Source organism: Lissotriton helveticus, chromosome 2_2 (genome assembly GCF_964261635.1).
Source record: "Lissotriton helveticus chromosome 2_2, aLisHel1.1, whole genome shotgun sequence".
Classification (NCBI taxonomy): domain Eukaryota; kingdom Metazoa; phylum Chordata; class Amphibia; order Caudata; family Salamandridae; genus Lissotriton; species Lissotriton helveticus.
Genome location: NC_136060.1, coordinates 117,150,433 through 117,174,688, shown reverse-complemented (window position 1 = coordinate 117,174,688; position 24,256 = coordinate 117,150,433). Strand labels below are relative to the sequence as shown.

The following is a 24,256-nucleotide window of genomic DNA, read 5'->3' as shown; positions in this document are numbered from 1 at the left end:
AAATTCCTCCAAGACATTGATCATAACATCTATAGTAACACTTTCAACAGCTTTTAACCACGCCCTCTTTGTGCAATAATCCACTAACACTAAAGCATTTGTTGTTCACCTTCTGAGCTCTCTGAAAGGTCTACAGATCGCTTTCTCCACAGTAAGTTTAACAGGAACATGTTTTGTCACACAAAGTCTGGCAGATTTATCACTCCTGCTACAACGCTCACATTGTCTCACCGTCCTACTCTACCATCTCATCCAGCCCAGATATACTCACAGCTGCCAGTCAAAACCACATGCCCTTCATGTCTCTCATTAATGAATTCTCCTTTTTAACTGAAATGGTGGAACACTTTTGTCCCCTCTCATAAGAATCCCATTCTCCCGAGCCAATTCCCCTTGAGAATTTCCAAATACCAGACGTCTGGCCTTGCTAGAGCAGACTATGGCTAATTAGCGGTCAAACAATTTGCTACATAATACAAAATCCTCTGCTAACCAACCTGGAAGAATGAAAATAAATAAACTACTCACGTAAAACAATAGAGGGATATGAGTGCCTCCTTCCCTGTAACACTTGGTCTTAAAAATGCACTGGTTGCAAAATAAGGGGGCGCAAAGAGAAGGAACACCCAGACAAAAATATGGCTAGAAATTCTTTTCACAGGTCCTTGCTACAGAAGCTGCATGCTGGAACCAATGGCCGGACCCTATTCGGCTCGAGCCCAACCATCCACGGTTCGGCAAACATCTAAAGACTCTGCTGATCCCCCTGAATCTGCTGCCTTGTTTTCAATGTATGCTCTGTCTCAGGCGCTGGGAGGCCTTAGGTAGCCATGCGCTTTACAATTGTGCATTCATTCATGTTTGATTTATATTGTGACAAGTTTATTACACAAAGATAAAGGGCTATTATGTATCAATCTAATAGAATTAAAAAAATATCACCTTGAAATCGACCTGCTCGGAAACTGCGAACGGCTACTACTGTCAAACATTTATTGTTAGTCTCCAAGGATACATCATTTACTAATGACTTAGAGTTTATATCCACCAAGAGGTGTCGCTTCAATGTTTACGTAAAGGAAAACTACATTTGAGATGAATGTGATTCGACGGATATTCCCTGCCCAAAAATAAGGAGATTTTTAATATTAAAGAGAAAACGTCTTACTAAGATTTCTTTTGAATGCCAAAGAGAAATCGACGTGTCCTTTTTAAACAAGATAGTTTAAGGGCTGTGGGAAGCGCTATTAATTATTTATTTAGTTTTGAAACTGTCAAGGTTGACACAGGATTTACACTACTTCCTAACCATATTACATAAATTTATGGTGAGAATAGACTTCTTTAATTATTATTATTTGTAGTCTGATTGCATTTTGCAACAGGATTTAGAGATTTTATAAATAATAATCATATACATTTTTTGACATAGTCATGGTTGTATTACAAACCACATAAAATAAATCGATTGCCTGACTTGCACAGTTCCAAGAAAGGTAACCTTTAAAATGTTTTTCTGGATCTTCTTCAAGAGTTGAGGGAATGGTCATGTTACAGTGAACCTATGCAAGCTTATGGAGATGGAGAGCTATACAAGTAAACAATTTTCCTTATTCAGCAATTTACTTAAGCACATAGGTGAATGAGTATAATCAAGGACAGCAGTTCTACAAATTTGGGCATGTGCCTTTAATACAGATGAGGAAAGGGTTACTTACCTTCGGCAACGATCTTTGTGGTGGATACTCTACTTCCTGCCGATTCCTCTCCTTTAGAATATCCCAAGGCACTAGACTTTATCCGGAAACTTTGCAATAGCTCTCTGCACCTGTAGGTGAAGTTAGCTCAGTCTCCGTGAATGTTACTGTCTGGACATGACGTAATTGGATTAATATGAATACTTTTCCTAGGCCACAGAGAACCTGTCTGAAATCTGGTTACATTAACAGCAAAATAAGTAGCTACCTCAAAGTATATTTGACAGACAATACCATTAAAGTATAAAAAGCATTATTTATTATTTTGTTAAAAAACAGAAGAGAAACATCAAGAAATCTACACAATTGGTTAAAAAAAGGGGGGGGCAATATAAAAGAATTACAGCTTTTTCCACTTACAACATAATTTATAAAACATATTATTGGTAAAAAGACATATAATCATACATAGCTGCAAAATTTCAAACAGATATGTTCAACAATGTCAATATAAATGGTGACAATCAAGAGATTGCTGTTAAGTAACCTGATTTCAGACAGGTTCTCTGTGGCCTAGGAAAAATATTCATATTAATACTATTGTTGCCCTGTCCTAGGAACTACATCCAGACTCAGGGGGTCCCTCTTTTTTATTGACATGACGTAATTGGAGCCATAAAGTGCCATCCCAGCACCCTTTCGTCCGTTCCTGGTCCATTTCTTTTTAAATCTTAGAGGCAGAGACAAAATCAGCTTAAAACAGAAGACATGCAGACATGCATCGACAGAAGACATGCAGTGCGATAATCTAAATTGGAACCTTATTAATCAGATTACTACAACTATTCCTCAGACTGGAGAGTTGGGTGGGAACCGGGAGGAATCTGCAGGTACAGAGAGTATCCACCGGAAAATTTCTTCAGATGGATAGTTCTACCTACAGTTTCCATATCTTTTGAGCAGGAACACCCATCCAGGTGGTCGGTCCGAAGGTCACGATCCGGAAGCATCAGCGTGCTAAATAACCATCCCTTCTCACTTCTTACATTCATCAAGCATTATTGCATGGATTCAGAAGTGAAGCCCATGTTGCCGCATTTCATATTTCCATGATGGGCAACCCCGAGCCTCCACCAAAGAAAGATGCCTTTTCTCCAGAAGAAAGAGCGATGAACACTTTTGATGGGGGCTTTTTGGCAATGGCATAACACATTTTAATAACAAGCACATTCCATAGGGACAGGATACTCTTCTGGACTGCTTTGCCATTCTTGTTGCCTATGTATCCAACACCCTTGGTTCTGTTAACACAGAGGGTGAGCATAGTACGAGAGTCTAGCCTTTGTAGCCTCTCCGTATCCTTAGTGGAAGAAAGTGGTAAGAAAAAGTGATAAGAGTAAAAGACTGCCAATACAGAAAGGGGAACCGACTTTGGAAGGAAAGCCAGTGAGGTATTTGAGCTAGGGAGAATCAAACTGATGGCAGGGGATAATGAACTGAAGCAGAGTGGGGGTGCTGTAGATGCTGTAGATGCTGTGAGAGGAATGTGTAGAGACCAATGTATAGAGAATCCCCCAGACTCCAGGTGCGATATAATTAGAGACTGGACCATGGATTTCTCAGCTTTCACAGGTAGTAATGTAGGTATTTTTCTCATAGTTCTCAGCAAACCAAACTATGTGGCAGCCACCTTTGAAGTATGGCAGTTAAAGTAGAGTTTGAAGTCTAGCCATAAGCCTTATTTTACTGGGTGACTTCCCGTCTCGCTCTCAAAGAATTTGAGGACTTTTTTTTTATTTTCCTGAAGGAGGTGGTTCGGATCAGTGGCAAAAGGTGCGTAAAAAAGAACATTAACGTCAGGGCACTGGGGTGGTGCTTTATGGCTCTAGTTAAATCTAGGCTGTAACTGATGCCCGGAGGGAATTGATGCCACCTACCATGACAGGAGAGTTATTGCAAAGTTTCTGGATTTAGTGTTGTGCCTGGGGATATTCAATAGCTGAGGAATCTACAGGCAATAGTATCCATTACAAAATGGCCCTGTATTACCTATCAATCATGTGGATTGGATTAAGAATCTAGCGGTTAGGATTTTATACAAAGCATCAATATGTGAGTACCACTTTTTTATGTAACTACTGCTTACCTGCAAGAATTGCTGTGATTGTTGAGTTAGCTGTGCTTGTGCAGGTTGTTGAACAGTGGTGATCAGCTGCTGCTCTTGTTGGCTCCGCTGCTGTGCTATAGATAATGCCTGAGGTTGCTGCTGTTGTGTAGCAAAGGTAGGGTAAGCAGTCACTACCTGCCCCATAAACATAGTACTTGGCACCATCACTGCCCCACAGGCGACAGGAGCAGTTACTAATTTGGTTACCAGCTGCTGACCTTGAGAAAACCTGTCAATGATGAAGACATGGAAAATAGGGCTACTGAAGTTAATAAACAGTACAGTGGGCTGATTTTACAATACACATATTTAAACAAAGTTAAAGGTAGGCATGGAAAGGTTCAGGACAGCAAAAGGCATCTATAATAAGCTGGCACCAAATTGACAAGTATCCAAATAAACGTTTTTCACTACAAGCAATTTGAATTTAGAGATGGTTTGTATGTATAAATTCATGCATAGATTCAGTTTCTTTTGTAGAACTCAAGGATTGAATGTTGCAAATATTATTTCTAACACGATAAGCACTCAGGGGGACTAGTCCCAAAGGCATTTTTTTTTTAACTCAACCTTTATCGACATCAGTGCGGCGACACAGTCTGGTGCCTACATCCCTTCGGGCCGGCATTGCAATATACGTCATTCCATGCATAAGATAGTGGGGGGATGCATACACAGCAAGACGCCTCCAACTCAAAGGGCCGGCCGCGTTAGGTAGTCAAATAAAGTAAGTAGCAGTCAATTGAGGTTTCTTAACAAGTAATAAAAAAACAAATCCCTTCTAATACAGAATCCCTGCAAGGTCAACAGTCACAGTAGCCATAGCTCCAAACAATATCTTAGTCCGGGTACCACTCAGGTCACAGGCAATTAAATATAGCCAAGTATTCCCACCCCCTGTGACCCATCCTCCATCCCAATGTTCCCCCCTAGAATCTTATTGGCCCCCATCCGTAAAAACTCCCGTCTTTACAAGCTCCTCCCTGTCCCCTTCCCATCCCCCTCCCGCTCCGGACTCAGTTCTGTCCCCTCATCGTCATAATGTGACAGAAGATATGCTCTGAGAGGCCCCCAAATATCCTTAGGGCGTGAAGAAGGTGGCATAAGGTCAGCATAAATATCCAGTTGTTCTTGGCAGTATGCAAGATCAGTAAGCTACTCTTTAAATTTAGGAGGCCGACCGCGTCCCCAACGACTAGCTATGCGCCGTTTTGCCATCAGAAGAGGTAGGAAGGTGAACTTCCGTACCTTAGCCGGAATTTGCTCTGTATATCCAAGCAAAGCGGTGAGGGGATCGTCAGGCACATGTACTGCAGTAATTTCGCCCAGCGCTTGTAATACCTCCCCCCAGTATTCCCGAACAACTGGGCAATCCCATACTAGGTGTCCAAAGTCAGCGCCAGCAGTCCCGCATCTTTCGCAGTGATCCGTGTCGCACATGTGTAACCGGTGTAACCTGGCTGGCGTATAATACAGACAATGCACGTATTTATAGTGTATCAAATGTAATTTACTATTTGCTGAGATGATTCCCGTTTGGCGACAGCAAAAGGCCCATTGCTCCTTCGAGATGGGAGAACCCAACTCCTCCCATTTCTTTTTAGCAGAAGCAAGGCCCCTTCCCCATTCTCTTTGAATGGAACCATATAAACGCAATACCACATGTTCGGGGGTCCTGTTGCAATAGAGTGTGTAAGGGGCCATAATGGGGGGTTCCGACAGGAAGTCTTGGGTTATTGACCGTATATCCTGCCGAAGGCGCACATAATAAAAGCGTTCTAAGGGAGTAGGGGTGCAGGTGGCAAAGAACTCCTCACTTGTTTTAAATTACCATTTTGGTATAATTGGCCCCAGGTCAGATAGGACAGTTTCCGCAACATTCAACAACACCCACCCTCCGTAGCGACTGGTATATCCTGCCTCCCCTGTAAGGGCACTAGAGGCAAATAAAGATCCCAAAGGCATTTTGGAGTACTGCTAAGCACTATTTCACATAGGTTTATAACTAGGCCCGAAACATCTAATCCTCTATTAGTAAAAAATGCAAAGAGGGCACCATGATTTCTATTTGAACTTACGGTTTATGAATATTCACTGAATATTCCCATTTTAGATGTTTTGGGGCAAATTCAAAAAGGCATTTTATAAGAGTAATACAGCAATTAGCTTATTTGTACTCTGAAATGCCTTTGTAAATAGGTAACAGAGTTATCAGTGTTGTGAAATACATTAAACCAACTCAGAGTCCACAAGACCATAAAAATCTTCCTTTTCCCTCCTAAACTCTAACCAAAAAATACGCACACAAGCCATAGGAGAGTCGCACTGCTCCCAGAAGCTATAAGGTGTGCAAAGTGTATTGCACTGTTAATTGTTTAGCAATTTCCAAACCAACAGTCCTAAGGAGCTTTTCTGGTGGTTAAACTTAATTATTTATGTAACGTGTCATAATCCTGGCGAGGTCTTGACGCACTCAGATCTGTATCACGTTCCTGGCCACCCTTCGGAGTGCATCATCAAAACAAATGTGTATGTAGTTTGGCCCAAAAAGGGACAAGTGAGGATATATGTGCAAGGATTGAACGATGTGATGGAAGTACAATGTAAGCCAGGGTGAAATTTAATTTACACTGGCATAATCTCATGTAATTTCTGTCACTTCGGTTTACAGATGGGACACAATACTGGAAATATCGCCAATACAATTATGCTCCAGTGGCGGCTTGCCGAGGGAGTGCTGCAGGTGGGGGGGGGGGGGGGGGGGGCTGGGGTAGTGGAGTCCGACATACGACAGACATGAGTAAGGTAAGTAATTAAATAAATACAACTATTTACCTTGGGGGAGGCCCTGAAGCTTGCAGGGGAAGGTATGTCCTCCTTGGGAAACCTGCCTGTGTTATCTGGGTGTCACACTGCAGAAGGACTGTCCCAAGCTGAGTTCAGCAAGGGCCTAACATGGTAGGCCCTAGGCCCAGTAAATCAGCAAACACCCCTGGTGATCACTACATTTACTGGGAGACTGGTTTCCTGAATAGTGAGCCTAAGGTCCCGGGACCAACCAGAGTGTTAGTGGTAATAGTAACACAGCGCCATAGGGTCTTCCTATTGGGGTTCGCGCATGACATCCCCTTGGCAGGACATCGGCGATAGGCCAAAACCTTTGCCCTCCTGGTCACATGTTTTATTGGCCTCAGTTGAGTTACTTACCTTTGATAATGCCATATCTGGTAGAGACAGGACCTAGCCGCAGATTCCTTATCTTAGAATTATCCCAAGGCGCCAGACTGGATCCAGAAATTTTTGTATAGCAGTACCTCTCTGCGCCAGATGGGATGTCAACAGAGTCCATATAAGCCCTCCCCTGATGCGCTGACGTCAGTTTCTTGTGTGACTATTTTTCGCACCACAGAGAGTATATAAACTGCTTATGAAAACAGTATGCCAAAAAAAAGTCATCTTTGTGTCAAATAATTACGAAGTCATAAAGAAGGGCATCAGAATGCCACAACAGGGATTTTGTAGGTAACAGGATTAATAGTTCGCAGAGCAGGGAAGATGGGTGGGTTGTTAAGGAATATGCGGCTAGGATCCTGTCTCTACCAGATAAAGCGTTACCAAAGGTAAGGAACTTATTAATCTGACAGAGACATCTAGTTGCAGATTTCTTATCTTAGAATTAGATACCCAAGCAACACCATCCTTGAAGGCGGGGATAAAGCAACCAGGCTCACTAAATAATTATAGTTCAAGCCAACCAGACGCTCCACTAGAAGGACAGTGGGAAGCCTACATGAGAAACATGCGGACAACATTACACACATCAGAGGGATAAGGAAGTGTTGGAAGAAAACACCTCATAGAAACAATAATACTGTGTAGCTCTGCCAAAAATATTCAACCCAAGGCTGGACAAGGCTAAAGGACCAAGGACATCAGCCCAAACCACAGAATTAGCGCTCCAGCACCCTCTCATGGAAACTAGAACATGAACCTATAACCCTATGTAACCCTACCCAGTGACACAAAAGAAAGGAAATCTCAGAACACATCGACGATAGAGAGAAAAAGAAACATCCTTACAATGCTAAAAAATAGCATTGGAAGAAGAACAACAACGTTTGGGAGAGACCCCTCTCAGAAGGAGAAAACCCTCCTAAAGAGAAGACAACCCTACGGGACTATGACCAGAGGAGAAAGGCAAAAATAAAATGCATAAGCAATGACCAAATCATGGTCGAACTAGAGGCTCAAGAAAAGTACAGTGGAGGAGGAGCTACGCTACGAACCAAGATGGCTGCATAAGCTCCCGGCTCCACCGACCTCCGCCAGCAGCTCGCTTATCCTGTCTTTCATCCTGACCTTACCCCTGATTTTCTTGTTTATGAAGGTCTACAGCTTCCAAGGATACAATCCCGAGATTTCTATCTTATCGGCTGACGAAGATACGCCGTGTTCCATTTCTCGGCCTACCACCGTGTGGAAGCCGGGGCCTCGATTTTTGGACTACCCGAGTCAGAGTTGAACAACATCGGCCGTGAGACCTGGACTGAGCCCGGTCTCCCGAAGAGTGCCTGAATTGTTGATTTTCCTGTCGATCCTTTGAACGACCCACGCCCGGGACACGCCATCGTGTCACGCCGACTGCCGTGGTGGGGGCCCAGTGCCCGGAGACCTTGTTGCCCCCTCGGGGTCGACGGGCTGGGGTCCTCTCTGGCGGCACCGGTGTGTTCTGCACGACGAGGAGCGCCCGTTACTTGTGATCGGATTTGCGTGGCCCGTGACTCCGGAGCAGCCGGCCTCCGGGGTTCGAGTCCGGCTCTGTCTCCTACTGAGAGGGGATGGAGCGGACGGAGGGCGCGCCATCTCTACGGGCCGTTGTGGCCGCCATTGGGGCGCTCCGTTCGCACACAGTCGCTGTGTTCCGGACACTGATGGTGAAAGTGGACGGTATCCTGGAAGCTGAGGACGACGCCTCGTTTGGTTTCCAGCTGGAGATGATACCAGCGGTGCATTGTGTCTCAAAGGTCGAGGTCCCTGTGCGTACCCCGGAATTTATGACTCCTGACGGTCCCCTATTACCGGCTAGCCAGCCCGTGCTTCTCGCTAGCGTCTTTGGCCTGACCCTGCTGCCACCTAACACATCTACAGACGGTCTTCCATGTGGCTACGAGTTCCTTGTTGATGGTTTTGGATATTCGCTGTCTTTGGACACCTTTCCTAGTTCAAGCCGTGAACTTTTATCCTGTCTTCGATCCTCTTGTGCTGAACAGAACTTTTGTGGACGCTTTGCTTTTTCCAACAAAATGGCGGCTCGAATGGCAAAGACTCTTTTGACGGACCGTACTGGCCAGGGCTGAACTTTATCGCTGGGTTCCGATATAAGAGCTTTTCGTGATTCTGGGGTTGTATCTGTAACGTGATGGGAATTGGGTGGCTGTTGTTTATCCTTCCTTTACCGGTTTGTATACTTGCTGAATATTGATTTTAACATGTATCCGGGTGGTCGCTGTTGGCGGGGGGTGCGGGAGACCGGGAGTATGTTTGCTTTCTCCTCCTCCGCTTTTCTTTCCCCTTCCTTTAGGGTAGTTCTGGGGCGACAGGCACGCTGCTAGTGGGGTTAGGCCGTAGCCATTGCAGGGGTGGGGGGTTCGGGGTGGGGTTTTTTATTTTGCCTTTTTTATGTTCTATGGCCCCTTTTCTTTTCCCTTTTTCTTTTACGAGAGATGGGCTGTATATCTTTCACGGATCCTCTATTGTCCGGGTGTTTTTGCTGACTTATTTATCCTGTGTCATTATGGATGGGTCGTGTGGGTGGGATCGCTTTGCTTGATTCACAGATTGCTTATTTCCTGCTTCCGTTCTATGTACCCGTGCTGGGCCCTTTACTTCCTACAGTGATTATTGTTTGTTTATTTCCCCCGCCTGGCCCTTATTCTGTCTTTCATCGCGAAACACCTGATGTTTGTATTGCCTACTCTTGTCTTACTGTTAAATAAAAAAATATATAACAAAAAAAAAAAAAAAAAAAAAGAAAAGTACAGTGACAAAAGCAGATACATAAGCCCTACAGAAGTGGTTCAGGAGAACCATACTTGCAATATAGACGTGAACACATATAAATATATATATTTAAATATAGATATAAACGCCTACACACGTCTATCAGAATACAAAAAAAGTGTTATCATCTCTATTGGGGAAGTCAAACCCGGCCTCCCTCGGCAAGCAGGAGACTAACCAGAGTAGGAACAAGGATCTATTGTACAACAGAGGTATCCATTGGAAATTAGAGATATAAATACAAACATACATTGGAAATAGACCAACGATTCGACAGCAACAGAGTGAAAATTATAGCTACAGATATCACCACACTGGGAAACAAGCAACATAGTACGGTATAAGAGGAGAGAGGAAGTGGAGGAGCACCACCCACCCCAGAAAAAACAATGACAACCGCCAATGAACCAACACTACTGCCTGAAGAGGCAACCATAAGGCGGCTAAAGAGAAATCAAAAGGAAACAGCTGGTGTGAGAACTTCTGCTATTAAGGGAAGAAAGGCCAGCACCAGGGTCCATCCACAGTTATAGTCGAAATAAAGGCCAAACACATAAGGCCCCGATAGATAACTATTTTCATCCAGCAGACAGAGATATCAGGCGGCAAGACCTGACTGATGTTTTTTCATAAAAGATGGAACATCACAGCCATGAAGGATCAAGCCGCACGAAATGGAACAGCCGAAAAAATGTACGGCAGTGCATACAAGTGCAACATGAATTGAGGTTAGTAAGAAATGTCTCTATCGGAGACACAATGTATTCACGACTAAAAAGGGAAAAATAGGACCACATCCTCCAAAGAAAGTCAGAAAATAAAAAATTCCTCCAAGCAGACGGAAATCACAAATAAATTGGAAGGGTTATAATGGACCTTTGAGTGATAGAATCCTTATTGCACCAATCAGGAAGGAAAGAACATTCAGAAAAAGGATGGAAAGGGAGACCCCCTCCTCCTTAGAAACCAATCTTCTAAAAGTTAGACATACAATGTCAAAGGGACAAATGTTCCAGAAGGAAACCCTTAGATGAAAATTAGCCACAACACTGACAAAAATGAGGAGTGTAATGGCGACATCTGACGATCAACCAAACGGTAAGAAAACGCTGTGGCTGCAATCAGAATTGCGACATATATAACGCCTGTAGGAAGAAAGGGAAATAGAGCATTCCAGATATGACCAGAATTAACATCCTGTTAGGGATGAAGCAGAGAGAACTAAGCAATGACAGTGGCACAGAACCATGGTCACCTTGCTGTATTGGTGGGATCTGAAACACTGCATTAGGTGTTCCTTGATACCCAATGCCCCACCGAATCACAGCTTAACAAGAAACTCGAGAGAGCAGAGGCAGGAAACCTTTGTGCCAAGTCATTGTAAAGGATGAACAGCAAGAAGTGTCAATGCACTAGAAAGTTCTAAGGTCCCAGCTGAAAATCCACCCAGTCCAAAGATCCTTCCCCCCTTTTCATTACTCCCTATATGGAAAGAAAGATAACAACAAAGGAAAGAAATGCCCTAGGCCTACAAAAGATATTTATGAAGGCTGCGGGAGTTGGAGGGGGGGAGGGATGGGGTGTTGGAATAGTCAGTTAATGTGAGGGGACTCCTTAGGGGAGAGTGGAGAAAAAGCAGGCGAATACATTGCCAAGGGGGAAGATTACACCTGACGCGCCCTACCAGGCCTTGAGAACTCTTCATTGTATCGCCGCCTGACCTCCGGGTTGTGGGCCACCAGGCTGTGTACAGTACTGATTGGAGACAGAAGAATGTAAGAGCTAATAGGTGTTAATACTGTGATGTAACAGCTACATTGAATGTCTGCAATAAAAACAATAAAAAAAAAAAAAATGAAGGCTGCGGGGGAGGAGGGGTCAATATCGCACTGGTGCCTGCGGAAGTCACAAACATTTCGTGTTCAAACACAGATAAACTGAAGTCCCTATAAGGGATATTGAGCAACAGAAGCAGACCTTAAAATGCCCACCAGGCATACCGAGGATGGTCCCCATAAAATCAAATCAAATCAAATCAGGTGTTTGTTAAGCGTGACTACTCACCCATGAGGGTCTCAAGTTGCTGGGGGTGTGGGGGGGTTCGCAGTTTCCAGTCCATCAAGGAGGGGGTCTGTCAAAAAGCCAAGTTTTGAGGTTTCTTGCGAAGATGAGGAGGGATGTTATCTATCTGAGGTGGAGCGGAATGTCGTTCCAGGCACTGGCTGCGCGGAAGGAGAAGGAGCGGCCTCCCGATCTGGTCTTTCTGGTGCAGGGGACCACTGCGTAGGAGAGCTGGGCTGATCGTAGGGTCCTTTGGGGTGCGTGGAATTTGAGTTGGCTGTTCAGGTATGCTGGTCAGGTGTCGTGGAGGGCCTTGTGAGCGTGGTTTAGAATCTTGAAGGTGACTCTAGCTTTTATGGGGAGCCAGTGGAGTGTGCGCAGGTGCTCGGAGATGTGGCAGTGGCTTGGCAGGTTGAGGACCAGTCTTGCGGTGGGGTTTTGGATGTTCTGTAGCTTGCGGGTGAGGTTTTTGTTTATTACGGCATAGAGTGCGTTGCCGTAGTCGAGCCTGCTGGTGACCAGGGCGTGAGTGACTGTCTTTCTGTGTTCGAGGGGGATCCATTTGAAGGTCTTACGTAGGAGGCGGAGGGTGTGGAAGCAGGAGGACGAGACGGAGTTGATCTGGTGTTCCATTTTGAGCTCTGAGTCCAGGATGATTCCCAGGTTGCGTGCGTGGTCCGTGGGGGTGGGCGGGCTTCCAAGGGTGGGGGGCCACCAGGTGTCGTTCCAGGCATCTGGTTTTGGGCCCATGATGAGTACTTCCGTTTTGTTTGTGTTTAGTTGTAGGCAGCTGTTTTTCATTCATTTGGCGACAGCTTCCATGCCTTCTCGAAAGTTGTGTCTGGCGGTGTTGGGTTCGTTGGATAGGGAGAGGATGAGTTGGGTGTCGTCTGAGTATGACACAATGTTGAGTTCGTAGGTTCTGACGATGGGGGCGAGCGGAGCCATGTAGACTTTGAAGAGCGTAGGGCCTGGGAGACTCTGCAGGTGGTAGGTGTAGGGTCTGAGAGGAAAGGGGGTAGTCTGACCCGCTGCGTTCTGCCGGAGAGGAAGGAGCTGATCGAGTCGAGGGCCTTGTCTTGGATTCCTGCGTCGTGGAGTCTGCGTATTAGGGTGCGCGAAAGACTGTGTCAAACGCCGCTGAGAGGTCAAGGAGGACGAGGGCTGCTGTTTCTCCTTTGTCCAGTAAGGTACGGATGTCGTCTGTTACGGCAAGGAGGGCGATTTCCGTACTGTGGTTTTTTCTGAAGCCCGATTGGGAGGAGTCGAGGATGTTGTGCACTTCGATGAATGTGATGAGTTGGCTGTTGATGGCTTTCTCGATGATTTTAGCTGGTAACGGGAGCAGGGAGATGGGTCTGGTGTTTTTTTAGGTTTAAAGCATTTTATTGCAGAAGTATAAAACAATACATACAACAAAAACTGGTCGTCACAAGGAGGCCATGTTGAGTCCCCACATCCTGAGCGCCTTCAGACATGCAAATGGTACATTCAGAGCAAGTGGAAGGATCATATGCTGGACGAAGAAGCAATGACGACTGACTCCAAAAAACGACCCTCCCCTCAACAGAACTGCCCCTTCCCGCCCTCCCCAGGGTCCCCTCCCCCCCCCTATAACGGTGTGCCGAGCCAATGTCATGTGCCCTTGTTAACAGTTCAACGGATCTGCCTCCTGTCCCACAGAGATCCCCCAGGGGCGACTAAGAATGCGGAGTGGCCAAGGAAGTCAGCCGCATGAGCCTGAGGTACCTGGGGCAAGTAATCTCCTTGAATTCCGACTGCAATAGAGAGACGAAGGGTTGCCACAGCTCCACAAACCTATCAACTTCCCCTGCCACCATGAGGGACAGCTTCTCCATACCTAGAACATGCCACAGCCTGTGTAGCCAACCTGTAGTGTCGGGGATGGTAGTGGTGCGCCAATATATGAGTATGTTCTGTATCGCTGAGCCCAATGCAATTGCTATCTGCCTACCCTTCCTGGATCTCAGGGGGTACATCAACCCGTTGGGTAGCCCTAATAAGACATAGGGCGGTAGGCGAGGCAGTTCAATGTCAAAACAGTGGTCGATTTCATCTAGGACTTCTTTCCAGTACGGACCTAGCGATGGACAGTCCCATAAAATATGTGTGAGGGTACCAGTCTGTCCGCACTCGCGCCAGCAGGTGTCGGGAAGACCATGGTTCATGTCGTGTAGTCGCTGAGGTGTGTAGTACCAATATGTAGTTATTTTAGTGAAAGTCTCAGTGAGCCCGGTGTGATAAGCTGAGTGACGTGCGCGATAAGATATGTCGTCCCACTCCTTATGACTCAGTACCCTTCCTAGTTCGCGTTCCCATCTCTCCCTCCCAGGGTTATGGATGTGAAAGGCGGGGGGCTGCAAAAGTTTGTAGAGGTCCGAGACAAGCTTGGCGTCTGAAGAGCGAGTCGCCAACCACAACTCGTAAGGCGTAAGTTTCCGGTCCGCCAGTCCCCGTACCTGCGGCTGCAGCGCCCAGTGGCGGACCTGCAAATAGCGCATGCGCTCGGTCTCAGGCAAGTGGTAATCCCGCTTGAGGTCCTGGAACGACACTATCCCCTCTGGGCCATACATGTGAAACAGAGCGCTGCACCTGGCCGCCTGCCAGTGTGCGAATGCGCCAGGCTCCATCCCAGGCCGAAAATCAGGATTTCCGATCAGCGGCGTAGGGAAGGAAGTAAGTTCCCGCGTGATATTCACTGCGTCCCACACTCTAAGCGGGACCCGGGTAACCAGGGACGCGTAGAGGTTAGGGGGCCTATGTGCCCTGCGCATGAAGGGTACCTCTTTCTAGAGTTCTGCCCGCCACCGCCTGGTCTTGAACAAGCCAGTGCCTGTCAGATTCCCATTTGCTCCACTCCACAAAGAACCGCAGTTGCGCTGCTTGAAAGTACTTTTGGAGATCGGGAATGCCGAGGCCGCCTGACTCCGGAGCCAGAGTAGACAAGGCTCTCCTAAGCCTGGGTTTGCGACCCTGCCAGACAAAGCGTGCTATATCTGCCTGTGCCTGACGGAGCCACCCCTTCGGTGGTTGAAGCGGTAGCGCTCGAAACAAGTACAGGACCTGTGGTAGAAGAGTCATCTTGACCGCGGCCACCCGACCCAGCAACGACAACGTGCCCTTGCTCCAGCGGGACAACTCCTCCTTCATCTTACTGCCCAACGCCGCATAGTTCGCCGCCACCATAGCGGGGAGGGAGGGCGCCAGCAAGACACCCAAGTACAGGATTAGGTCCTTAGACCAACTCATGGGAAAGCGCCCTTGCAACTCAAGGCGCGTCGCGTTAGACAGCGAGAGGTCCAGGGCCGACGATTTCCTCATGTTCATTTTAAAGCCCGCTACTTCAGCGAAGGCGTCCAGCTCGGCAATGCAGGCCGGGAGTGCCTCTTTTGGATCTTCAAGTAGAAGGATCACGTCATCCGCGTACAGGCTGATGGTGTGAATATAGCCTCCCATTCGGATGCCAGTCACCCTTGCGTTCTGTCGGACTCTCTGGGCAAACGGCTCCATATAAAGGGCGAAGAGAAGTGGGGACAAAGGGCATCCCTGCCTGGTCCCCCGTTCAATCGCAAAGCGGTCGGAGCTGTACCCGTTAACCCGCACCACCGCGGTCGGGTGTTTGTAACAGTTAAAGACAAGCGTGCGGAATTTCTCCCCTATCCCCGCTTTGCGAAGTACACCGTCAAGGTAAGACCAGCGCACTCGGTCGAACGCCTTTTCCGCGTCGACTGACAATAGCATGCGTTCCCCAGGGACACAGGAGGCCTTCTCCAGGGCATGCACCACCCTCTTAGTATTGTCCACCGTTTGCCAACCGGGGATAAACCCCGCCTGGTCCGGGTCCACAAGTCCCGGCAGGTATTGTGCCAGGCGAGACGCCAGGATCCCCGTATAGAGCTTGAGATCCACGTTCAGCAACGAGATCGGCCGGTAGGAGCCGCACTCGGTCCTATCTTTCCCCGGCTTGGGAATAACCGACACCGTCGCCCAGAGCAAGTCCGGAGGAATGGCACCCGGCTCCGCGAAAGAGTTAAAGAGCCTCGTCAACAGAGGGACCAGGTCCTGACAGAACGTCTTGTAAAAAAGCGGGGAGTAGCCGTCGGGCCCCGGGGCCTTCCCGTGTTTAAGCAGGGAGATAGCCGCAATCACCTCCTCCGGGCGAATGTCCCGTTCCAGGAACTCCGCCTGCTCCGAGGTGAGAGAAGGGAGGTCAAACGAGTCCAGATATTCAGCCTCCGCGAGCGACGACGGGGGCTCGCCTGTGTATAAGTCGGCGTAGAATCGGCGGAATCCCTCTGCAATTTGAGGGTCCTCCGTTGCCTTCACACCGCTCGGAGTGGAGAGCTCCGCAACCCGCATACGCTGATGTTTCACCCGAAGCTTGTTAGCTAGGAGGCGGCCGCATCTGTCGCCCCCAGTGTAGTATGCATGCTTCAAGCGGAGCGCCGCGTACTCCGCCCTGTCCATATCGAGCGCGGAGAGCAATTTCCGCGTCGCTTTAAGCTGCCTCCAAACCCTGGGTGCCCCCGTTCTCTGATGCATCTGCTCCAGCTCCCGCACCAGTGTCGTAAGCTCATCCCGTTTCTGCTGTCGGTCCCTATTCTCCGCAGACGAGATGGAAATGAACTCCCCGCGGAGCACCGCCTTCAAGGCAGCCCATTGCGTCGCACGAGACGTGTCCCCATTATCATTATGGGACCGGTATCCAGATATCGCGTCGCGGATCCTCTGCACCACCGCCGGTTTGTGTAGCAGCGTGTCTCTGAGGCGCCAAACCCCCGAGAGGGCGACAACGGCGGAAGCTGAAAGGAACCCGACACCGGGGCGTGATCCGACAACGAGATCACCCCTATGTCGGAAGCCGTCGCCAGCGCGGCCATAGGCCCTGTAACTAGAATGTGATCCAGTCTCGCATATGTCCTGTGCGCGTGGGAGTAGTAAGAATAGGCTCGGGTAGCGGGGTGCAGACGTCTCCAAAGGTCGTGCATGTCGAGCTCACCCAGGCGGGAGTGACTCAGTCGTGAGAACTCCCCGGTGTGTGGGCGGCGCTGCGCAGAACTGTCCAGGAGCGAATCAAAGACCATATTCAAATCCCCCCCAATGAGTATGTGTCTGTCGGGTGTAGTTGTTATGTGTTCGAGGGCTGAGTGTAAAAATATATCCTGGCAGTCATTCGGGCTATAAACAGAACCCACTGTGAACAACAAACCCCCCAACTTGACTCTGTAAGCCAGGAGCCTCCCCTTTTGTTCCGCTACTTTATGCAAGACCTCTCCCCTGAATTTACTAGAGACCAGGATAGCAACCCCCGCTGTTTTAGTGGACCCTGAGGAGAAAAACTGGGTTGGGAACTTCGATGACCTCATTCTAATGCAATCTCGCGTCAAAAGGTGAGTCTCTTGTAAAAGGCAGATGTCCGCCTGAGTATTCTCTAGGAGGGAGAGGATCGCCCTACGCTTAACCGGGTTGTTCAGCCCCTTCACGTTGAGTGTGACTACCTTAAGGGCCATGAATAGGCGACACAAGGGCAGCGATCAATGAGGCAGTGTCGGCATCGAACATCGTGAGGGGCAACGGTAGAAGGCCAAACAAAGGCAAGAGTCCAGCAACACCGGAACTACAACCCAGCGCACGTGGCGCGAAGCAACAGGAGGAAGAGCAATAGAGCATGACAGCCCAGCACAAAACCCCAAAGCCCCCCCAATGAACCCCCAACCAAACCAACACTCGACCTCTCCTCCTCAAACTGCTGGACTCGTGGCTTCCCCGAGCTCCCCCTTCCAACCCCAACTCTCTCCCACCCGTACCCCACCACGTACCCCAACATCCCCACCAACCCAACTCCCCTTGAACGAAGAACATTGTCCCAGTCCAGTCCCTAGTGGACGAGTCTGTGGTAGAGTATTCGTGTGGACGTCCAGCCACCTCCAGCACACCCCCGCCGCCCCCTCCCACCCGGAACCCCCGCACCTGCTATGAAGATGAGGCCATCAGGATCTCCCCCCGGAGTGTGCTCAGGCCGTCAGGGCCGTGTCACTTGGCGATGTGGCTCCGGTAACCGCCAGTATTGCGTCATCTCTCTCAGCTCTGGCCGTTGGTGAAGCCGGTCGCGCGGGCAAAGCAGAGGCCCGGCGCCGGCGGACAGTTTGCCACCCATCTCGAGTGGCGCGCCGCCCGGGCGGAGCAGGGGTGTCGCCGTCTGTAGCTGTGATCCCCAACACTTCGCAGGTGTCCTGAAGGGACCGGAGCTGGTGCAGGGTGCCGTTCCAGCGGAAGATGAGCCGAAAGGGGTGGCCCCAGGAATATTGTGTGCCGTGTTCTCTCAAAAAATCCGTGGCTATCTTGAAGGATTTGCGCTTTTGAAGGGTGATCGTCGACAAATCTTGAAACAGCGCCACTGGATGGTTCCGGAAGGTGAGCGGCTGCCGACGTCGAGCCTCGCGTAGGATTCGCTCCTTCAGGGGGAAGTCCGGCAGGAAGGCCAAGATATCAGGGGCGGGTGCGGAGGCCTGGCGCCGCGGCCCCACTCTGTGCGCTCTGTCTATCCTCACTTGGAAGTCTCTAGGCTCCTCCAGAATGTCGCGAAACATGTCGCCCAGGTACGCAGCCACGTCTTCCCCTTCTTCTCCAGAAGGAACGCCGCGAATCCTGATGTTGTTGCGCCTGGACCTGTTCTCGAGATCTTCAGCGTGGGCCTGGAGGTCAATCTGCTGGTCCCTGAGGCGCAGTACTTCCTGCTGCAGGTGCGTGATCTCTTCATCTCGGGCTTGACTGGATTCCTCCACAATGGTCACCCGCTCCCCCAGGGAATCGACTTCCCGCCGCACCTCCCGGACCTCTCCTGCCACCTCCTGCTTCAATGCCTGGAAGTCCTCCCTAAGAGTGCTGAACAACGACTCCAGAAATGATCGAGTCACCGGGGGTTCCCCTCCTTCAGCCCCTCGAGAGCCGGACGGGGGGCTCGGGGCGGGCTGGTTCCTGTCCTGTCGGGGGGGGGGGCAGCCCTGCTCAGCATGTCAGGCAGGGTGCGTTCACCTTTCTTACCCCCACGGTTGCCCGACATCGTCGCGACAGGCCTGGACCGCGGCACAGAGGGCACCGCGAAGGACCCGGGCGGGGCGGGTTGAGATGCGCGCGTCAGCGCTCCCTGTCACGGTGTTACGCGGTGCGATCACCGCCTCGGGTCCACCCCCTCGTCGTCTCCCAAAGGTGGGTGGCAGCGATCGTCTCAGTCGCGGAGTATCACCCCCGAGACAGTGCGAAGAAGAGTGCGGTCAGGGAGGAAGGTAGGTGGGCCTCGCCGCTATGCTGGTCCAGCAGCGCCCAAAGGAGTGTAGTCCGCCCAGACGGGCCTGGGCAGCCCCCCACCGCGCCGCGGCAGAGGCGACACCAACCCGCGTCTCGCTAGGCAGGTGCCCCCACCGCAGTCAGTGTGCTGCGCCACGTGGTTCCCAGGCCCACAGCTCCGTACCTCAAGTGTCTGCTTCTGGGGGCCCCAGCCCGGTACCGGAGTGAGGTGTGGTGAAGGAGGGTGGGCTCCGTCGTTCGCAAAGTCTCTGGGCCGGGCTCTGCCGTGTTTCTATAGGCCCTCCGATGGTCCCCAGGGGGGGGGGGGACAGCGCCGAGGCCCCCCGCCCGGGCAGCCCAGGGCGCCGCGGCGCGCGGACAGCCCGCTGCGCCAACCCCTCCTGTAGAGCGAGGCGCCGCGACGTGCTCCCAAAGTTTAGGCCCCAGGGTAGGCCTCGTTGATCACTGAATCCCCGGGGTCGCGTAGTTGCGGTCCCCGGGGCTGGCACACTGCAGCTCGGTTGGTAGGCCGCCGGCCCGCCGCGACGTGTCCCTCCGCCGCCTCCAGAAAGCTCAAGTCGTGGGGGTGCTGCCCCCTCGGGTGTCGCGGAGGTTCCGCTGGGGTCTCTGAGCCGATCGTCGGCTGGCACCGCCGGGAGGTCCGGCAGGGATCCCGGCCCGGCAGCAGGCCGCTCCGCCAGGGGACGCCCGGCACGCCGCTGCTGCGCCCTGGAGGGCGCCGGGGTCCCACAGACCGCTCCGCTGCTCTTCCGTGCTCGCCGGGCGCCGGGTCCCGCTTGATCCGGGGGAGATCAGCGGTGACAGGAGGCGCGCGGGCTCCGGGGTCTCGGGAGCTCAGAGGGATGCGTCCTCCTAGCTCGCCATCTTGGCCACGCCCTGGTGTTTTTTTAGGTCGGTGGGGTCAGCCAAGGGTTTCTTCAGAGGGGGTTGATCTCAGCGTGTTTGCAGTTGTCAGGGAACGAGGCGGTTGCCAGGGAGCGGTTGATGGTGTGGCAGAGCATGGGTGCGATGGTGTCGGCGGCTCTGTTGAAAATGTGGTGGGGGCAGGGGTCCGTGGGGTCCCCGGAGTGGATTGACTTCATCGTCTTCAGTGTGCCTTCGTGGTGAGGGCTGTCCAGTTGTCGATCGCTGGCTTCAGGGTGTCAGGGGTGGTTGGTGAGGGTTCAATGTGTTGGTTGTCTTCGTCGAAGTTGTCGTAGATGCTCTTGATTTCGTGGTGGAAAAAGGTGCTGAGTTTGTCTCAGAGGTCTTGTGAGGGAGGGATGTCGGCGGACTTGCTGGTGGGTTGGGTGAACTCCTTGATGATGTTGAAGAGTTCTTTGCTGTTGTGTGCATGAGTGGAGATTCTGTCTTCAATCGCTTTTTTCCTCATTTTTCTGGTGAGTTGGTGGTGGGCGTTGGAGGCAGCTCTGTAGTTGTTGTGGGCTTCTGTGGATTTGGTGTTCTTCCAGGCCTTTTCGAGGGGGCGGCAAGGGCGTCTGGACTCTTGAATTTCGGTGGTGAACCATCTAGCTTTCTTGGCGTGGGTGTTGTTTTTCTTGAGGGGGGCTATGGTGTTGGCGCTGTCGGAGATCCATCTGTGCAGGGTTCGGGCTGCGGTGTTGGCGTCGTCGGTTTCCACGATGGTTAGGGTGGAGTTGCTGAGTGATGAGGTTAGATGGTCGTCGGTGATTCTGGTCCAGTTTCTTCGTGGGAGCAGGTGCTGGAGTCTGTGGATGGTGGGTGTTCTGAAGGTGAAGTGGATGCATTAATGGTCAGTCCATGGGAGTTCGGTGGTGTGGCTGAAGGTGATGGAGTTTCCTGTTGTGAAGAGGGGGTCGAGGGTGTGTCCTGCTGAGTGCGTGGGTTCGGTCACAATCTGGCGGAGTCCAATGTTGTGGAGGTTGTCCAGGTGGGATGTGGTGCTGGGGTCCAGTTGGTTGTCGAGGTGGAAGTTGAGGTCTCCCAGTAGGCTGTAGTTGGTGGACGCGATGGCATGCGAGGAGATGATGTCCGTGATGGAGTTGGCAAAAAGTCTGCGGGGTCTAGGCGGTCGGGAGATGAGGGTTCCAAGGAGGGTGGAGGTAGGGCTGGCCAGTATCTTGAAGTAAAGGTGTTCCATCAGGTTTGTGGGTTCGTCGGGGAGTGTGCTCAGGCGGAGGGTGGATTTGTGGACGATGGCGATTCCTCCTTCAGGGCGGGTGGGGCGGTCCTTCCTGGAGATCTTGTATCCTTGGAGAGTGGCGATGGCGATGTCCGGTCCCGAGGTGGTGTTGGTCCAGGTTTCGGTAAAGAATGCTATGTCCCGGGTAGTGCTGTCGAGGAGGTCCCAGATTTTGATGGCGTGTTTGTGGAGGGATCGGACATTGAGGAGGATGCATTGCAGGGTTTTCGGTTTGTTGTGTTCTTGCAGGCGGATTGCGCTGGGTCAGTGGTCTTGGCAGTGCTGCAGGTGTGCCGGCAGCGGTGACAGCTGAAGGGTCTGTGGGTGTCGGCTGGTGATGCTAGCTTGCAGTTGTTGTTGCGGCCTGGGTTGAGAGCGTGGAGTGCTGCTGCGTAGCATGGGCGATGCAGAGATCCAGGGTTCCTGGCGCTGATCGCAAACGGGTCACGGACAGGCGCTGACAGGTTTGCCTTTGACGCCTCAGCAGGGTGGCCGCTCAGTGGCCGCCATTAAGTAGGGGTCGGGGAGGGATGGACAGCTGGGAGGCGGGGAGAGGAGAAGGACTGGGCTGGTCGTAGAGGGGGGGGGAGGGGCCGCGGGGCAGCAACGGCGGGGAAAACGGGCTAAAAAAGGCAAAAGGAGAACGGCAAAAAGAGAGAGAAAAGTGCAAATAAGGCAGCAAAAGTGCAAGAAAGAGGGGAGGAAAGACACAGAGGACACAGGAGAGTGAAAGGGGGAGATTGAGATGAAGGTAAAAAAGGAGTGAAAAACTGAGGAAAGACACAGGAGAGTGAAGAGGAGTGAAAAACTGAGGAAAGACACAGGAGAGTGAATGGGGAGGCTTGAAATGAGGGTAAAACGACAGAAACTGGAGGTTAAGACCCAGAAGGAGAGTGAAGGGGGGAGATAGAAGTGAGGGGAAAAAAAGACTAAATAAGGAGAGAAAAAGCGGAGCATGAGAATGGAGACAGAGGTCCACTGGACCACCAGGGATGAGGTGCAGATAAAACCTGCGGGTGGAGGAGAGCCTCGAACATCGAGAGTGCAGGGGCTCGGGGGAATGCCTCACTTAATGGTGGAGCTGCGAGGGAGGGAGAGCAATTTCACTGACAATGAAACCTCAGTTTTTTACCCGGATAAAACAGGGAACAAGGCAACAGTGCATTTGCACAAAGCAAACAAAGTACCCACAATAGAATAAGTACTTGTGTAGAAACACTAGCAAGAAACCCATAAGGAGGAGGAGGAGGAGGAGCCAGCCCACCATGGCCGCTCGGAGCTGATGCTCCGTGTTGAACCCTATTTCCAACTTCATGAGCGGCAATCCTCCATTTTGTTTTCCCACCCTGAACAACGATTCCAAAACCGGAATGCAGGCTGATCCCTCTAAGATCATTATCGCCCTTCTCTGATTTAGCATCGCGGAGAAATGAGCCGTGAGGTCCCCGCCTATGACTACGCTAAGATGGCATCTGGAGAGCTGAGAGGACGTGCCTGGAGCCGTATGAAGTGCACGGTGAGGCCGCCGACTTCAGTTTTTTACCCAGTTAACAACGCCCCCAACCCTCGGCCCGCCTCTCGATTTGAGGGACACTCACTGCGGTGACAGCCATCTGGATGGACGGGACGCGGATAGTGAACGGCCAGCAAGAGCAAAGGTGAGAGCTCCGCCTGCGCTGACGAGACGTGGCGCGCTACCACTTCACTCTACATGCAAAGCGCTGCCGCTCCGAGCGGGGATCAGGCCCCTTAATAGCAGGAGTACCGGAGGGATTTAAGTGGGAGTCCTCCACTCTCTGACGCCCCCTTGGAACTGAGGAGGATCCCGGTGAGCTTATTGAAGCGGGCACCTGACCCTAAGATGGCGGACCGGTGAGGGGCGGTCGAGCTGGAGACAGTGCGCGCATAGGTGGAGCGGGCAAGCGAGGAGCAACTGTCCAAAGGGTGAATGATGGCGTGGACTAAATCACTTGCTTGGCTTCCTTGAGGACCACCCCCCACAAATAAATGTGTTTACCTTGGAATTTTAAATGTTTTTGACCTTAAACTGGGCTTAGGACTCAAGTCAGAGCCTGACCTAAGATAGCCCCCGAGCCGGGGTTGCACTGTAATCAGAGAGCCATTAAAAATATCTATGCATCTGGAGGGAGAGTCAGAATCTCCTTTGTTACCTAGCAGAGGCACTCCACCCTCACACTCAAGGGACCAAACTACTGAACACTGCTCTGTCACTAGCACTCTAGATCTATGACGATGCCCCCCTGGGCAGATACCAAAACTGTTTGTTCATACCGCGGAGCCCGAGCAACCTTGGCCGATGACCAGTGGAGCTGTCCTATGCAGCTATAGAGGAGTCCGGCTCTGGTTCACCCCCTTGGCCATCACCTACCCAGCCGGTCATCTGTTATTGTTTTCCTTGTCTCCCCGTTTATGTTTCCTTCCCTCCCCCTCCTCCTACCTCTGTGATTCATTGATTTAACTGAGGCAACTATGTTAACTGTAACTCGCTGATCCTAATGTGATTCTTAGATTTAACTGATGTAACTATGTAACCTGTAACTCGCTCATCCTAAGGTAAAGCGTTCTGAGACCTCCGGGTCGAGCCAGCGCTATATAAAACTTTGCAAATAAATAAGAACGGGTGTAAATAACGTTACAAAATAACACATGTCCCACAAAACTGGAAACTTAACCTGTCACTGACAGAATGAAAATAATAAAAGTACCTGCAGCAAGCAGCAATACATCATCAGGTATCACCCTGGAAAGGGAAGTTTGAAAAGAAAAGCCAATGGGTAC

General features: G+C 50.7%; 1 protein-coding gene across 4 annotated transcripts in view; it reads right to left on the bottom strand.

Moving 5' to 3' along the window:
* Positions 1-24,256, bottom strand: part of CLOCK (clock circadian regulator) — a 1,757,788-nt gene that overhangs the window by 23,811 nt on the left and 1,709,721 nt on the right. For all 4 annotated transcript variants that reach the window (XM_078678181.1, XM_078678183.1, XM_078678184.1 and 1 more), the window contains one exon: positions 3,844-4,093. In XM_078678181.1, the coding sequence (XP_078534307.1) occupies positions 3,844-4,093 (250 nt within the window). The remainder of the gene's footprint in view (positions 1-3,843; positions 4,094-24,256) is intronic.